This window comes from Neophocaena asiaeorientalis, unplaced genomic scaffold (assembly GCF_003031525.2).
Source record: "Neophocaena asiaeorientalis asiaeorientalis breed wild unplaced genomic scaffold, Neophocaena_asiaeorientalis_V1.1 scaffold225, whole genome shotgun sequence".
In the NCBI taxonomy this organism is placed as follows: Eukaryota; Metazoa; Chordata; class Mammalia; order Artiodactyla; family Phocoenidae; genus Neophocaena; species Neophocaena asiaeorientalis.
In genome coordinates, this window is record NW_020172364.1 from 7733644 (window position 1) to 7752304 (window position 18661).

The following is an 18661-nucleotide window of genomic DNA, read 5'->3' on the forward strand; positions in this document are numbered from 1 at the left end:
ATTGTGGTTATTTCAGCACGAGATGTGGCTTCTGCTTAAATCTCCTTCCACTCTCCTCCTTGTTCCTTTTGCTTTGGTCACGCTGGCTTCCTTGCTGTTTCATAAGACGTGATGGATCCCATCTTGCGGACTTTGTTTTCCAGGGGGAAATTTGACCATTGTTTTTTTCTGCACTCAGTTGGAGCAATATGAAATTTCATGGTAGGACTTCTCTTACTCAGGCAAAAAGTAGTTCTGTGGATACAAAAGTGGATGTTTCCAGGTTCATCCTTGTCCATATTTTACGGGGACACTTTGTCCTATACTGAGTGGTACATGTTAAAGACGTGTTGGAGAAATGAATAAATATTCCTGAGGCCTTTTTAGCGTACCTCCAGAGAATCATCCGTACTTTGCAACTCGTGCTTTTCCAACACTGAGATCTTCACCAAGCAGCAGGAAATGAAAAGCTGGTAAGAGAGTCTTCTTTAAGGACATCAAATAGATACCTAGGGTTCCTTTTTCCTCAGCCCTGTGGGCAATGGGCTGGGAATCCAGACACCTGAGTCTGTGGACTTGTGTTCTCATTATCCAGTCTCATCATACCCATTAACTCTTCCTTAGGTGATTTCACCTCACATCTTAGAGAACTGTGTATTCCTTGAGAGTTGAATGTTTTTCTCAGTAGTCCCAGTAGCTAAGTGCGGGGCCAGGTACATGGCCGGCTGCATGGGGTAGTGGGAAAAAAAATGAACCACAGGAAGTCAAGTCAGGGGACGGGAACAGGGAAGGTTTGTGGACATCGGGTTTTTATTAGAATACTGTGTTTACTTGGAGGGTCCCCTATTTTAAACACATTGGAGAGGCCCAGGGAGAGATTAACCAAATGATTGAAAGAACTGCATGTGGGTTATTTAGCTAAATGTTTTATAAGACTTCACTTAACTCAGGGGGAGGCAAATTGCTCTGCTTCGATGCCATGCATTTTTCATCTGTTTGTGTTTGAATTGTAAACCCAAACTGGATTCTCTTCAGGGCCTGGAACACAGTGGGTGCTCAGGGAATATGTGTGGAATGAATGATTCAGTGTTTTCCTCCTGAGTTGCTGATTCTTGGCTAGCCAAGGAGCTGTCTTCCTCTTTCAAGGGCTGGTTATTCTAAGAGGCTAGAGGGGCACAGGAAAGAAGATTGATTTGTAAATCAGGTATAATCACTCTATTCAATATCAGAGATGATGTCTTAGTGGTGTGTGTGTGTGTGTGTGTGTGCATACATGTGTGCGCATATTTGGGGGAATAATATTGGAAGAATATATTTGGGGGAGAAAAATCATTTCCAAACCATAAACTGATTTGACACAGACTTAAAAGAGCAACTGAGAGTATTGTTAGGAGTAGGGCTGGGGCGACTGGCAAAGCATCTGGGATGGTTTGAGTAATGGGGTGGGGGTCCTGGAAACTTGCTCGGATGGGTCCCACCTGTCATTGGTGGTTCGCTGTTGCCCTCTGCTGGTCAAACTGTTGTAGTACCAGGAAACTGCAAATCTCCTGGAGCAACTAGGTTCCCTGTTTCCACCAGGAGGTCTAGGCCCCTTCCCATCAAAGACGCGAAATGCAGCCAGTGCTGAGGAACAGCAGTGGTAGGAGAATGTAGCAAATTCTCTGCCAGGAGAGACAGGCTCTCATCACTGTGGAGATGAATCTTATGATTCTAATTTTTTATTCCATGCTCTGTTCATTTACTAAGACCTTGCTCTCTCTTTGGCTCTATGCTGGGCACAGTGAGGAGACCCAGATAGGGCTCAGTCACTGACTCTACACCATAGGGTCTTCCATCATGTGTGTGGGGAACGGAAGGAGAAGTACAGAAAATTGTGACTAAGGCCACAATTGAAACCTTGATAAAGGTTGTGTGTACTTAACGGAAAGAGAGATGGTATCTACTTGGGGGCGAGGGAGGTGAGGGGAAGGTGCCATTAAACAGATAGCATTTAAGCTGGGAACCTGAAGGATAGGTGATTTTTTTATTTAAAAAATATCTCTTTTAATATTACTCAGCCATAAAAATGAATGAATTCACAACATTTGCAGCAAAGACAAATATCACATGATATAACTTATGTGTGAAATCTAAAAAAAATAAAAGATACAAATGAACTTATTTACAAAACAGAAATAGACTCGCAGACATAGAAAACAAACTTATGGTTACCAAAGGGGATAGTGGGAAGGGGATAAATTAGGAGTTTGGGGTTAAAATACACACACTACCATATATAAGATGAATAAATATCACATGATATAACTTATGTGTGGAATCTAAAAAAAATAAAGGATACAAATGAACTTATTTACAAAACAGAAATAGACTCGCAGACATAGAAAACAAACTTATGGTTACCAAAGGGGATAGTGGGAAGGGGATAAATTAGGAGTTTGGGGTTAAAATACACACACTACCATATATAAGATGAATAGCCCACAGGGACCTGCTGTATAGCACAGGGAACTATGCTCAATATCTTGTGGTAACCTATGAAGGAGGAGAATGTAAAAAAGGAATATATATATTTATATATGCGTGTATGGCTGAATCACTTTGCTGTATACCTGAAACTAGCACAACATTGTAAATCAACTGTATTTCAATAAAAATTTTAAAAGATATATCTCTTTTATCATAAAAGTAGAAAGTTTATCATAAAAAATTAAACTTTGGCTAATAAAAGCATGAGAACAAATGAAAGTCTCTTGAAATCCCAGCACTCAGATATAATCAGCGTTAACATTTTGATCTATATATTTTGCTGTTGTTACAAAATTGGAAGTACACTGAAGGTACCATTTTGTATCCTCCTCTTTCTCACTCTTTTGGTATGAACATTTTCCCAATATTACTTTTTTTTCTTTTTAAATGTGCTATTTTATGGGGGAGTATTTCAATTTGTACAACTGTGGATAGGATTCTTCAAGCGGCATGAGGCAAAGCGTATAGGTTGCACTGCACAAGAATTGTTAATTCTTCACCAATTCATTTCAGAAATAGTTTCTGGACACCTACTACAGTGGTGACACCATGCTAAGAACTGACTCTCTCTTTGTGATGTTTAGAGTATAGGAGAGAAGACTGACATGAATTAGGTAATCACAGAAATAACTATAAAATTGCATCTGGGAGAAGTGCTGTGAAGGAGAGATGTGAAGTTCTATGAAAGTATATATTAGAAAGAAGACAAGTAGTCCTGGAGGTCTGGGAAAGCTTTCCAGAGTAAGGAGTAATTGAGCTCAGCACTGTAGGAGTTAATTAAGTAAAGAAGATCAAGAAGAACCTGACCGGCAGAGGGAACAGCACGTGCAAAGTCCCTTCAGCAGGAGTGGGCGTCGTTGAGTCCAAGAAACTGAAAGTAGATCAAAGAGAAGGGAGTGCAGAGGTCTGAAATGTCGTTGAAGAAATAGGTAAGGCCTGACCCTACAGAGCCTCTTAGACCAGGTGAAAATTGTCATTTCTTGTAAGAGCTATGGGGAACTGTTGAAGTGTTTGAAGCCAGGGTTGGGAGGTAAAGGACAGACAGATTTGTTTTTATTTATTTTTTTATTTATTTACTTTTGGCTGCGTTGGGTCTTGGTTGCTGCGTGAGGGATTTCTCTAGTTGTGGCGAGCAGGGGCTACCCTTCGTTGCAGTGTGCGGGCTTCTCATTGCGGTGGCTTCTCTTGTTGTGGAGCACGGGCTCTAGGTGTGCGGGCTCCAGTAGTTGTGGCACATGGGCTCAGTAGTTGTGGCTCGTGGGCTCTAGAACGCAGGCTCAGTAGTTGTGGCACACGGGCTTAGTTGCTCTGCGGCATGTGGGATCTTCCGGGACCAGGGCTCAAACCCGTGTGCCCCGCATTGGCAGGTTGATTCCTAACCACTGTGCCACCAGGGAAGCCCCAGATTTGTTTTTAAAAACGTCTACCTCATTGCAGTGTGGTATGAGGCTGGGAGGGAAATAAAGTTTCTGTAGATAAACCAGGTCCAGGTGGCTAGTTGCCCAAGCCCAGTGAGAAGGGGACTGCACGAGTCCAGGCAGGAGATGTGGGAAGACTGGATTAAGATAGTGAAAGTCTAGCTGGAGAGAAGTGGATGGTTTTGAGAGATGTCTGGGTAGTAGAATGTTTAGGACTTGGCATGTGAGGTGAAGAAATAGGATGCGTCCCGAAAGACTCCTAAGTCTCTAGCATACATAACCGGATGGAAGAAGGGTTTCCCCCCAAGATAGGAACACTGGAAGAGGTCAAAGTTTGGAGGGGACAGTCATAGATGTTTGCTTTGTTTCCCAGAGATAACATTTTCAGGAGTGGTATAGGTCATCACATCAGCTCCTTCCAGAGATAGCTCTTACCACACTTGCACACCACACTGAAGGGTCCTCTATTTGGGGGTGAGTGGTCCCATGGAGAAAGCAAACACTATGCCTGGATTTGCTGTCTCCATACTTATTTCAGGGCCTTGAACTACTACTTGCTAGGTGTAAAGCATTGGGCAAGTCATTTTAAGGGTCTCTGGACCTTAGTTTCTTATCCTTAAAATGAGGGTAATAGATTCTAGTCCAAAAGATCGTTGGGAGGATTAAACAAAAGCATTGATATTCAAGAGCTTTGTGAATGTCCGTGGACTACACAAACACAATATGTTATTGTTATTTCTACTCCTATATTTGTTCTGAATATTACCGCCAAACTTATATTAATATTAGGAATATAAAATTCAATGTTTTCTCCAAGAGTTCTCTGGGGAAAAAAGGTGTGATTGAAGTCTAAATAAATAAATATACTGCCCAGAAGCTAGAGATGGTGGCCCCAAACTATGTATAAGCCTGTGTGTTTACTTGGATTCAGACTTTTCCGACATGTAAATTATGCAGAGTCTGTGTCACAGCAGAGCACTCTGTTCCTAAAAAGAATTCTCTCTCTTTTTTTTTTTTTCCTGAATCCATCCTCTACCTTTTAAAATAAATCTCATTATGGAGTGCTGACATTTTCAGTAAAACCATTAAACTAAAATCTGAGGATTTTTTAGACTAAAAACAAGTCTGGTTTATTAGGCAGCAGCTTATAACTTGCTGCTAAGTAGATACAATCTATTTAGAGAAATTTATGTAGATATCTGATAAAACATTTCAGAATCCTCGTCTCTTTCTGACTAAGACGGAGAATGTTAAACAGATTATCAAGAATTCTTTCCTTCTCTTGGTGGAGTAGAAGTTGAATATTGCAGCATTGTTAGAGCGGATGGAAACCATAGGACCAAGATTTAAACCAGATCTCTTGACCCTACATCACTAACACTACTACCATATTCTAGCTGAGTGACTTTCAATGTGAAAGGGTGGTGGGGAGATGTAGAGCTAATACTTGTACAAGCATAAGGGCCAGCATATAATAAGGCATGATCTCATCTTTCTTTCTTTCCTTCTATTTCTCCCTATTTCTTCCTCCTTCATCTCCCTTTTTCTCTCCTTCACGTCTCTTCCTGTTGATTAAACTTTTAATTTTGTCTCGCCTGTCTTTAGACTACATTGAGGAATGGCACATATTGGGGTTACCCAAGGACACTTAGGTCCCTGACAATGATAATAACAGCTCATTTACAAACCACCGATTGAGAATCATGTCCCTTAATCCTCTCTCCAAACTTAGGAGATGAGTACTGTCTCCATTTCACAGATAAGGAACGTAAGCTACAGACAGGCTCAGTAGCCAATCTTACAGAGTTAGTTAGCTGGAAGTTTTCATCCCCAGTTACTCACCCAGCCCAAAGGCCTCCAAAATGATTATGATTGGCACTCCTTTACCACTCAACGGATATTTATTTAGAGCAGGCTGTTTGACAGGAACAGAGTAAATAGCCCCGCAGGCACAGTCACGGCCCTCATGGAACACACACACACACAGACACGACACACACACACATAGGGATGATCCTCAGATGACACTCACTGGCATTGCCCTACCCTCTGTACTTTGATGTCCATTCTGATTTGTCAGTGTTCATGTGGTACCAGTTACTAAACGTTTAACATATCGTTCCTTCTTACAAACTATGAGAAGTGCTGAAAATGGAAAAGGAGCAGAAAGCTTTGAGAAAATGTAATAGGGGGACAAGTTTATATCGGAGTTTAAGAAATCTCCTTTGAGTGAGGCATTTGAACCGTGACTTGAACAATGAGTTTTCTCAGCCTGCTATGAGATGGTGCTGGGCAGAGGCCAGACCATACAGGGACCTGTAGTCCATGTTATGTAATCTGGATTTGATTCTGAAATCAAAAAGATGTCATTTAATAGAGTGAACAGGGGAGTAACATCATTCCTTTTGTATTTGAAGAATAGCACTCTGGTTGCTGTGTGAGAATGGATGGGAGCAGGGTGCCCAGTCCTAATTTTTACATTAGACTGACTCTGTGTAGTGGGGGTTCAGATATGAATCAGTCACAAATCATCCTTTTCTGTCTCTTAGGGAAGACAAAACATGCACTGAAACGGTTATCATATAAGTCATGCAGTGCTATATACAAAGGCTGTAGGAGACAGACAGCAAAAGCGTTGAGAGTGAGGAGAATTTCAGACCATGCTCCCTTTCTTTTAACCAGAAGCCGTTGCTTCTGGTTCTCTCTGTTCTCTCTGTTGGAGAGATTCTTAACTCTCAGAATTTTCCATGCATATCCTGAAAGGCTCTCAAATCTGAAGCAAATCAATTCAGTAAACACTTATCCAGTGTCTGCTTTGTCTTTGGCTTGGAAGAATCTCAGTTCACTTGTTTCACTATGTTTATACCATAAGAAAATGATAGAATGAGCTTGAAATAGTGATGGCTTGGGTGGAGGTCACTGGACCTATATTCAAGTCTCCATTTTTTTTTTTTTTTTTCTATTTTGTGGTACGTGGGCCTCTCACTGTTGTGGCCTCTCCCGTTGCGGAGCACAGGCTCCGGACGCGCAGGCTCAGCGGCCACGGCTCACGGGCCCAGCCGCTCCGTGGCATGTGGGATCCTCCCAGACTGGGGCACGAACCCATGTCCCCTGCATCGGCAGGCGGACTCTCAACCACTGCGCCACCAGGGAAGCCCCAAGTCTCCATTTTATCTTCAGTCAGCAATGCGACCTTTGGAGATTAGCATAAACTAATGCCTAGTGAGTCATCCAGGTTGAGTTAGAACAAAGATTATTTTTGGTGTGCTTTGAGGAAGATGTGCTCCATGAAGGCTTTCTAGAGAACTGGGAAGACATGGAGGAGCGTGAATCAGTTGACTGCCAACATGATACAATCTTGCTATTCCCCTAATGGATCCTGTCAAGGCTAATCATCTCTGAGCTCTGTGGCCGTAAAACCTCTCCCTGTGGACTTCCCTGGTGGCACAGTGGTTAAGAATCCACCTGCCAATGCAGGGGACACAGGTTCGAGCCCTGGTCCGGGAAGATCCCACATGCCGCGGAGCAACTAAGCCCGTGTGCCACAACTACTGAGCCCGCATGCCGCAACTACTGAAGCCCGCGTGTCTAGAGCCCGTGCTCCGCAACAAGGGAAGCCACCACAATGAGAAACCCGCGCACCGCAACAAAGAGCAGCCCCGCTCGCCGCAACTAGAGAAAGCCCGCGCGCAGCAACCTAGACCAAACACAGCCAAAAAAACCAAAAAAATAAAACGAACAAAACCTTTCCCTGTGATCCTCCACTTCCCTCCTCCCTTAGTCACGGGGCTGGAATGAGAGAGAAGGAATGGCATTCTTCAGCTTCTCTTTCTTCCGAGGTGATCAAACCTCATTATTTTCTGTGTCAGTAGATATGTTTCAGACAATTCCATTATTTTCAACTTGGAAAGATTATGCAAATAACTTTTGTTCTCTGTGGTGATGTTTTACAGGATAGACCGCTGGAACAATGAGAAGGAGAGGATTTTGCTGGTCACAGACAGGGTTCTCTTGATCTGCAAATACGACTTCATCATGCTCAGCTGTGTGCAGTTGCAGTGGATTCCCCTGAGTGCTGTCTATGGCATCTGCCTGAGCAAGTTTTCCTTCCCTACAATGTCACTGGACAAGTGAGTATGATGTCTTAGACTCAGGAAAGTGGTGCAGTGGGTGTGGGGCAGGCAGGGGAAACAATCAGCACGTTCAGTTCAGTGCTGTAAGCTGGGAGAATCCAGGGGAGAACAGTGATGCTGTAGCCGAATTCATCAAACAATCCTTGAGTTTCCACTCTATGTCAGACACCAGGGATACAATTTTAAGTACATTTGTACTTCAATATGAGTACCTGACAAGTCAGTGGTTGAATGTAAAGTGGAAAGTGGAAAGAGCTGTGGGGACATGGAGGAAGCGGTTTTCACCTAATTCCTGTGGCAGAGATTAGAGAAGCTTTCCTGGAGAAGAGCTTGAACCAATATTTGACATGGGGTAGGAGTCAGCCGAAGAACAAAAGCTTAAGAATATTCCAAGCAGAAGGAAGAGAGAGCAACCAAAGGAATGAAGGTAGGAAAAAGTTCTGTAGAGTAAACACCATACAGTACCACTCCCATCTGTGAGGTAAGCCTGAATGCCCCCCTGTCTCCTAAGAGTGCTGTCACCTGCAAAATACCCAGCGCTTTTAATTAAGGCAGTCTGGTTCTAGACACCTTGGTGCCTTCATTCGTGACGTTTTAACCTGTGGCTTCTAGCCCCAAGCAATTGACCATTTCTACCCTTCCTTGCTGTACAATGTTCCTGCAACTTTTTCTACAAAGGTAATGCCTACCACACAGGGTCAAGCAGGTCTGAAACATTCCAGGGAGAGGTGCAGCCAAATACACCAGTGTGGCTTTATAACAGCAACCACTGGAGGGCCTTGTTCTTGGGGTCCTGCTGCCATCCTCACCCCCAGCAGCTGTCAGTTGCCTTTGGGAATTGAAATTATTCTACAAAGCTTAATGAACAGAACCCAAGATGGCTAATAAGACTTCTTGAAAGAAGTCTCTTTGGGATCTTTCCTGGAAGCTTAGTGGAGGAGGGGACATCACCTCTCTCGGAGAGGTTGACAGTTACCAAGAGACCTGGTGAGGTCTATAGAGGAGGGTTGCTGAACTGAGCAAATTCTTGTTATGGTCTCAGGAAGAACTGACTTTCTTCAACATTTTAAATCTAAGCCAGAGGACAGCTGCCTTCCTCTGAACCTCTGAATGTGAACTCTTCCCATGGAACTGTGAGCTCTTTTAGGGCAGGTACCTTTTGTTGTTGTCATTCTTTAAGCACCTGGCTGAAAAATCTTTGTAAAATGCTGAAAGAAGTATAGGCCGATCAAGTGATTGGGTTTCCTTACATAAAGCATATTATATCAGAAATCTATTTCTTAATGCTCTTTTCATGGATGCTAGAAATGATTGATTTAGTTCACTGACTTTTTTGAACTGGTGGATTTTTCAATAATATAGGCACATGGTAAACATCTATTTAAATATCGCAAAAAATTATTTATTGTCAGGATATCTCTCCTAACCCAGACTTTCAGTTTTCCAGAATTATTTTCAAAGGTGATAGTTAGCAGTTTCGTGTTTTATTCTTTTTTTTTTGAGAAATAATCTGCAAATATATAAGAATAAAAATGTCTTTGTATGTGTATGTGTGGGTTTACACATATTTGTAATATTGGTATACACATACATTTATCACAAATTATTTTACCCAGCGGGTACACATACTATAAAATGTCCTGCCTCAAGCTATTTTACCCAACAATATTCCTTGGAGACTTTATTATGTAATCATGGAAAGATTAACTTCAGTCTTTTTAATAGTGCAGAATATTCCATTTCAAGTCTAATCTATCTATCCAGCCCCTTAGTCATGGATATTTATTTTTATCTTTTCTACTACAAACAAAGCTGCTATAAATATCCTTGTCTACAGGACTTTGCGCATATGTGCAAATGTATCTGTAATGTAAATTTCTGCAAGCGGAATTATTAGGTCAAAAGTCATGTGAATTTCAACTGACAGCTGCTGCCAAATTGCCTTCTAAACAGGTGATGCCAGTTCATGCTCCCTCAGTGTGTGAGCATCCTTTTTCACACACTCTCACCAATATCGTGTATTATGAAACTCTTTTTCTTTGCCAGGGAAATAAAGAAAAATGTCTTATTTTTGTTCTAATTTCCATCACTAGAATTTGAAGGAAGTTGAGGGTGTTTATCTTAGGTTAGAAAGTAATTTTATTTCTTTTTCTGTGAACTGCCTATTTTTCATCAGAGCCCATATTTTTTCTATTGAGATACTGATTTTTCTCTTACTGATTTGTAAGGGCTCCTTATATATCAAAGAACTTGGTCCTGTTTCTGCCATATATATTGCAAATATTTTTTCCCATTTGTCATATCTCTTTTAACTTTATAATGCTATGTTTTACTGTCTTTGAGTTTTAGGTTGTCAAATGTATCAATCTTTCAAGACTTCTGAGTTTCTTTCTTTTTGAGAAAGGTTTTCTCCACACTGAAATTATAAAATATATTTCCACCTTTTCTTCTAAAGTTTTTACAATTTATTTTAAAAAATAGTTAAATTTATGTTTCATCTGGAATTTACCTTAAGTAAGAAAAAAGGTAAGCAATCAACTGTATTTTTTTAACCAGATGGCAGGCTAGATTTCTCAACATCATTTATTCAGTGCTCTCCTTTAGCAATATATATTTTACCATGTGTATTTGCGTTTATTTCTGGATTATCCATTCATCTGTTTACTAGAATACAAAATGATTTTAATTATTATAACATTTTATTACATTTTAATATCTGGTAGTTACTCCCCTCTTATTAAGTTTTTACAAGAATTTATTTATTTATGCATATTTAGTTTTCCATCAGCTTGCCTAATTTAAAAAAATCCTATTGTTAATAGGATTTTCGAATAAATCAACCTTTCAGTCTTAAAATAAGCACATTTAGTCATGGTGTATTATCTTTTCTATACATTGTTGAATTCAGCTTGCTAATGTTTTATTAAAGAGTTTTGTGTCTATGTTCATGAGGATATTAGTGTATTATTTTCATTCTTTTGTAGTGTCTTTGCCAGGTATTTGTGTTATGCTGGCCTCATAAAACAAGCTGGATAGTGTTCCCTTCTCTTTTATTTTCTAAAAGATTTTTGTGTATAACTGGTGTTATCTCTTCCTTGAATGTTTGATAGAACTTACAAAGGAAATTTTCTGAGCCTGAGATTTCTCTGTGGGATAGTTTTAGATAATAAAGTTAATTTGTTTTATAAATATTGAGTTACTCGTATTTCTTTCTTCTGTGTTAGTTTTGGTAAATTATATTTTTCAAGGAATTTGTTGTTTAAGTTGTTTTATTTGAAAGCATATAGTTGTTAATATTCCATTATTATCCATTTAATGTCTTAATTTTCATGATCTGCATTCTCTCTCTTTATTTTTTCTGTTGATGAACCTATTGATTTTTTTTTTTTTTGGTTTTAGCAAGAACATGCTTTTCACTTTGCCAATTTTCACGATTGATTCTATGTAGGTGATTTCTACTATTTCTTTTATGTTTTTCTTTCTTCTACTTACTTTTTGGTTTATTTTTCTTTTTTTAACTTCTTAATGTGGAACCTGAGGGCATTGATTTTAGGCCTTTCTTTGTCTCTAACGTGAGCATTTAAATCTATAAATTTCCTTCTACACACTGCTTTCCCTACCTCTCATATGTTGTGTTTATACTATCATTCAGTTAGAAAGATTTTCTAATTTTCCTTGTGATTTCTTCTTCGACCCATGGATGCTTTAGAAAGTGTACTGGAAAATTTCCAAATATTTTGGGTTTTCCTAGATATTTTAACATTACTGAGTTTTAACTTAGAGAATATACTGTCTTTGACTTTAATCCTTGTAAATGTATTGAGACATTTTTATTGACACAAATATATAGTACATCTTTCTGAATGTATCATGTGCATGTGAAAAGAATTTTGTGTTTAGTTTTCTATAGATATCAATTAATTCATTGAGTTTGATAATGTTGTTTAGATTATGGGTTTACTGATTTTTGTCTAGTTTTTTTTTTTATTGGTTACTGAGAGGGGAATGTTAAAATCTGCTATTATTGTGAGATTTTCTCTTGTCTCTTTAATTTTATTATTTTTTGCTTCATGTATTTTGAGAGTCTATGTTAGATGCACACACATTCATGATTGGTATGTCGTTTTGATGAATTGAGCCTTTTTTCATTATGAAATGTTGCTTTTTATCTCTGGCAATACTCTGTCTAGAAATCTATTTTGTATCTCATATTATTATAGCCACTCTATCATTTTTATACTTATTTTTACATAGTATATATTTTTTCATCCATTTACTATCTCTCTTTGTATTCAAAGTGCATTTCTTGTAGAGATCACATAATTGGGTCATACTTTTAATCTGTTCTGATCATCTCTGCCTTTTAATTAGAGTGTTTATTTCCTTTTGTAATTTAGTAATTTTGATATGATTGAAGTTAAGGATACCTATTACTTGTTTTCTCTTTCCCCCCTCTACTTTTTATTTCTTTGTACTTTTTTCAACCTTCTTTGTAAGTATATAAATATTCTTCAAATTATATATATAATTACATATATATAATTCTTCATAATTATTTGTTGGGTTGGCCAGAAAGTTCGTTCGGGGTTTTCCATAAGATCTTACAGAAAACCTGAACAAAGTTTTTGGCCAACCCAATACAATATATATAAGCTTTTTAGCTATAACATTTTACATAATTTTGTAGTTGCTTTAGGCAGATTTTCTCAACCTCAGCACTATGTACACTTTGATCAGGATCATTCTTTGGCGTGGGAATCTGTTCTGAGCACTGTTGGATGTTTAGCAGCAACACTGGCCTCTACCCACTGGGTGCTAATAGCACCGTGCCTCTGTGTTATGACAATCGAAAATATCCCCAGACATTGCCAAACGTGCCCTGGGGGTAAAATCACTCTGAATTGAGAACCACTGTTCTAGAAATTATAATATAAATACTTTTCACCATGCACTTAGAGTTAATATTATAACACTACTCTTAAAACATAGAAACCTTGTAAATACATTGTTCTAAGAATGTAAATGTTGGAAGTGGCATGATGAAGTCAGTGTAGTCACAGGAGGTAACAAGAATGAGGCTTTGAAGGAAGAAGTTTATTATACTCACAAGTCACAGAAAGGGAGTCACCATATGCCATGTAGGGCCATAAGGGAAGACACAGTGTCCATCAAGAAGCAGAGGGGCAGGAGCTGGGGGACAACTTAGGCCATGATCTTTTTTAGAGTTTCCTCAGGAAAGGCAAGGCAGGGCAGGGTAACCAGTTTATGATTGGCCAGTATGAATAATTTTGATAGACTTTAAACTGCAGGTGGTTCCTGGTTGCCTGGTACCTGGTTCTTAGCTAAGGCAAAAGAATATTGCCTTATGGGAAGTATGGGCCAGATAGAGGAGGTATGCCTCTGGATTGTTTAATTTGCATATCAAAGTCCATGTGTTGGGCATTTTGCTATCTCTAAGAGTTGGCTACCCCTAAGAGGGGCAGTCTCTTCCTTGCCAGAAAGATGTCAGAACATTATAATACACAGAAAATTAAAGTATATGTATACAATATACATGTAGCTCCATTTATATCCCCTCCTCACTGCCTTTTACATTGCAGTTGTCATGCATATTACTTTCATGTGCATTTTAAACCCCACAAGATAACATTATAAATTTTGCTTTAAGAAATCATATGTATTTCAAAGAAATTAGAAAATAAAGTTATCTTTTATATGCACATGTTTTCATTTCTGATGCTCTTCGTTTGTTCCAGAAGATTCAAGTTTCTCTTTGAGGTCATATTCCTTACACATGAAAAATTACTTTTTAGCATTCCTTGTAGTGTAATCTACTATGATAAAATTTCTTATTTTTTATTTTGGGGGAGGTCTTTATTTAGCCTTTATTCTTAAAGAATATTTCCTCTAGTTAGAGAATTCTGACTTGACATTTTTTTCTTTCAGCATCCGCAAGATGTTGTTCCACTGTTTTCTGGCCTCCATAATTTCTGGACAGAAGTCCACAGTCATTTGACCTGCTACTCTTTTGTGTATTCTCTAGCTGCTTTCAAATGTTACCTTTATCTTAGTTTTCAGAAGTTTGACTATAATGTGCCTACTCCCTTGAGTTCTGCTATTAATTTCTAGTTTTAATATTATACTGTGTTTAGAAAATGTCTTCTCTACTATTTCTACTCCTTGGGATTTACTGAATATTTTTACATTTCAATTGTTAATTTATATCAACATTTCATAAATACTTGAATGTGCAGTCTCTGCTTTCTTTGTATAGAATTCGATAAATGGTACTTTTAGATCCATTATCATTATGTTCTTTGTGTCTTGTTTGTCTTTGCCTATTATTCATTAATTAAGTTTTTTTGGCTACTTGATCTCTCATAGACTGAGAGAGGAGAATTAAATTTTCCTTAACTATTATGCTTTTTTTTTGTTTAACTTTGTGACTTAACATTATATATGTTCGTATTGTCTTGTTTGACGTAGGAACATTTATAGATGTTGAATCCTTATTTTAGATTATAATCTTTGTCATTATAAAGTTTATCTCCTTTAATGTCTTCCTTGCTTTTGGGCTTGTCTGCTGAATATTGCAAACCTTATGCCCTTTTTATTTGAATTTTCTTCATATATTTCTGCCTGTTTTTTACTGTAAACTTTTGGGGTTTCTTTATTTTTTGATGTGTTCTTGTATGCAGCATATGATTGAATTTTACTTTGTGATCCAATCTGAGGGTCTTTTCTTTTAATTGGTAAGATTAACCTGTTTATACATATTAATGTGACAGTTACAGTCTTAGTTCTGCCATCTTGATTTTTGTATTATTGCATTTTTCTAAATATATTACCATATTTTCTATATTTCCTTTGTTTTCCATTGAGCATATTTTTCTTTAAGCAAGAAAGTTTAGAGTCTTTTTCTACTAGTGACTATTAGTGTAATTTATAGTAATCTTAATTCTATCTTTTTTTGAATATTATCTATTTACTTCCTAAGATAAACTCATTTACCTTAACAACCCACTTTTTCATCTTCTTTTTATACTTCTCTATCATTCATTCTTTAAAGTTGCTTATAATTATTGTTATTAGTTATATCATGGTTATTTATTTAAAGAATATGCTTCCACTTGATATGCCATCTTCAGCAGTGTATATTAAAGCTCCATGGTGAAACATAAGAAATCTACATATTCATACTATTCTCACATTCTCTCATCCTTCACCTCCCTTCTTTCATTAGTTTTACCAGACAAATTTCATTTTTTATGGCTTGTTTTATTTGATTTCCATGAGGCACCCAGTTATTACCATAGAGAGTTGGTGTATTTCTGGGCCTCCTAATTAACTTGTGTGGCTTTATTCAGATTTTCATCCTGGGTTAGAGTAAGAAAGCCTGTCCCAGCAGCTAGCATGCTGTTAAAAATTAAAATGCTTATTCTGGCCCCCCCCAGGTGTAGAAACATGGTGTGATGAAAGGGTGGTTTTTAAAGTTCTGCTCATTTTTTTTAGCAAACCTCCATAGTAGAGTTCCGAATAGGGGATAGAGTCTTGGATTTCAGTCCTAATTTTACAACTGTTAACTTTGTTTCCTCATCTTTCAAAAGGTCATTCATACTGTCATTCTGTTTCATTAATAGTCTTATTGTACAGTGCTAATGAGATAATTTGAAAGCACTTTGTAATATGCCTTTTAGATATCAGGTGTTAACAAGTTCTGATTTTTCTCCCAGATGAAAGCTTTTGTTAACATGGAACTAAGTAGATTAATTTAATTTTTATCTTTATTTCCAAGTCAGTTAGCCCTTCTTGGTTGGGCATTAAGTCACCATTATAAGTCAGAGATCATCAGGCAGGGAAAGGAGGAAGAGGCAAGGGAAAATCACCTGCTAAATAATCATAAACTGAATTCAGAGGAAAGCCTGAACAGAGTGAGCAAATTCCCTTGTTATAAGAAAATGCAGTGACTTAATATTAGCACCTGCTGGCTGCAGAAGGCAATGCTGACACTGTTTACCAAGAGCCCTTACCTCCCTCGTGCCATTTGACCTTCAACAGCAAGAATAAATAGCATGGACTGACTGCATTTTAGAGATGAGAGAAGTGAGACCGAGAGGGGTCCAGGGATTCATTGCACCATCAGCTATTTAGTATTAGAGTTGGGCTTCAAAATCAGTTCTTCTAACTTCCTGTCCAGTGTTCTTTTCCTTTAATAAATAATATTTTATCTCCTTTTCTTCTCTCCCCTCCCCTCTCTTTCCCTTCCCTCTCTTCCCCTCCCCTCCTTGTCCCTTCCCTCTCTTCTTTCTCTGTCTGTGATCTTGCTTCTGTTTTTGCATCCTCTGTCCTCTCCTTTCCTCCTCTCTGTCTCTCTGGGTGAAGATAACCTCGCCTGTTAATGTAGCTTCTGCTTCTCTTAAGAAGCTGTGAAGAGGACTATTGGAACTTAGCAGAACCTGTGCCAGTGTATCCCATGTATTGGTACTTACAAAACAGAGTTGTTCTGTTTTATTCACTGATTTGCCTTTGGCTTAATATGAAGTGAGAGTGTGATGGGAAGAGACAACTACAGGCTATGGGTCATTTATCTGTGAGATGAAGATTCTCTTCGGGTTAGAACATTCACCAGACACAAAACCAGGAAATGGTAAAAGGTCTGGTTTATCTTACAGAGTAACTAGCTTAATTAGTTGCTAGTACATAGCCTTTATTGTTCCTTATCTGAGATGAGAACCCTATATCTTATTTCTATCATAATTGGATTCATTCCCAGATTTTAATTAAAATTTAATTTTTGTAATCCTGTTGTGTCTATAACCTCCCAGAAAAGTGGAGGAGGGAGAGGAAGACTTCGTTTCTATGAGATTAACCATTAGGTTAAAGCTATGCCCAATTTTAGCCACAGCAGTTTTCTTACTGCTTGAATTTAGACAATTCATTTTAATTCCTGGGCTCTCAATTTCCGATCTATAAAATGTCAATAATAAAAATCCCTGTCAGGCCTAACTCATAGGTCATTATAGATTTAAATAAAGGATATAAAAGTGTTTTGTAAATTGTAAGGTGTTAAAATAATTGTTACTTAAAGAGTTCTAAAAATCCATATTTACTTGCTAACTCTCCCATTTTTAAAAATATGCCCACAAGAGATAATGATGAGGAAACTGAGTGGTCAAGTGACTTGTATGTAATCAAACAGATAACATGATGGTGGGGTCTTGAACATGAGATCCTCTGATTTCAACTCCTCCCTTTGTCATGCACCTAGTTCCTACTGGTCCTCAAATGCATTGTAATTTTTGAGGATAAATGGGCCCCATTTCATGACCTCTGCTCCTATCTGAAGTCTGTAATCAGGAGGTAGAGTATAAGTAGTTTAGAGCTTAGAGAGCAGGTTCTGAAGTCAGGCTGCCTGGGAGCCAATCCTAGATCTGCTTCTGGGTGACCTAGAGCAAGTCACACAACAATCTGTGCCTCAGTCTCTTCACCTGGAAACTGGAGAGGGTAATAGTATCTATCTCAGTCCATGTTGAAGATTAAATGAGATAATACATATAAAATATTTAGAAAAATATCTGGTATGTAATAAGCACTTGAAGGACGTAAGCTTCTATAATAGGTTTGGGAGAAAGACACTGATTGAGGATTCAGGGATCTGGGTCCTGATCTACTTTCTTAATCAGGAAAGTCTCCTCCCCTGGCTGAATTTCAGTTTCCTCACTTATAAAATCTCTGAATTATTTTTATGAAGTATAATGTCTGGGACGCCCTCCTCTTTCATGTCTTCCTCATGCTGATACTAAGTCAACAGGGGGCAACTCCTAGCATTTACAATGTTGTGTTAGTTTCAGGTGTACAGCAAAGTGATTCAGTCATTCATATATATATATATACACACACACACACACACACACATACATATATTTCAAATATTAATAATGGATATCGCTAAATGGTAGAAATTTAAATATTTTTATTTTATCCTTCTTCCTTTCTGTATGTTTCAATTTTAATAATAAGCGTGCATTACTTTACTAATATATATATATGCACACATGTACACACACACATATGTACTCTTTTCCAGATTCTTTTCCCTTATAGGTTATTACAAAATACTGAATATAGTTCCCTATGCTATACAGTAGGTCCTTGTTGCTTACCTATTTATGCATAGTAGTGTGTATACGTTAATTCCAAATTCCTTATTTATCCCTAAATCTCTAAAATTTTTTTTCCTTTTTTAATTTTTTTTTTGATCTTGAAATCCTATGCTTTTGTGGTACTCTATTTATGTAGCAATTTCCCCAAGTCATTCATCTTAGAGGGCTGAATGATTTTACCTAATCAATTACTCCTGTGAAAAAGGTCTAAGATTTTCTGCTGGAAAATATTGTTGCTGTCACATTGATATGCCAACAAAAGCTGAGTGGGAAGGTCAGGCCTAGAAATGCCTTCCTGCAAGAGTAGGCATTACACATTTATCTCTCCATGCCGTTGAAAATTTGCATTCTGCAAGATACAAGGGATAGCAATGCTGCAGGAGAGAGGCTGGGAAATTGCTTGAGGTGGTCACCCCTCATCCTGTCCGTAGAGACGCTGGTG

General features: G+C 38.1%; 1 protein-coding gene across 1 annotated transcript in view; it reads left to right on the top strand.

Moving 5' to 3' along the window:
• TPRG1 (tumor protein p63 regulated 1) overlaps positions 1-18661 on the top strand; it is a 104803-nt gene that overhangs the window by 25064 nt on the left and 61078 nt on the right. Inside the window, 1 exon segment of the mRNA XM_024767528.1 lies at positions 7877-8053. Within this exon segment, the coding sequence (XP_024623296.1) occupies positions 7877-8053 (177 nt within the window).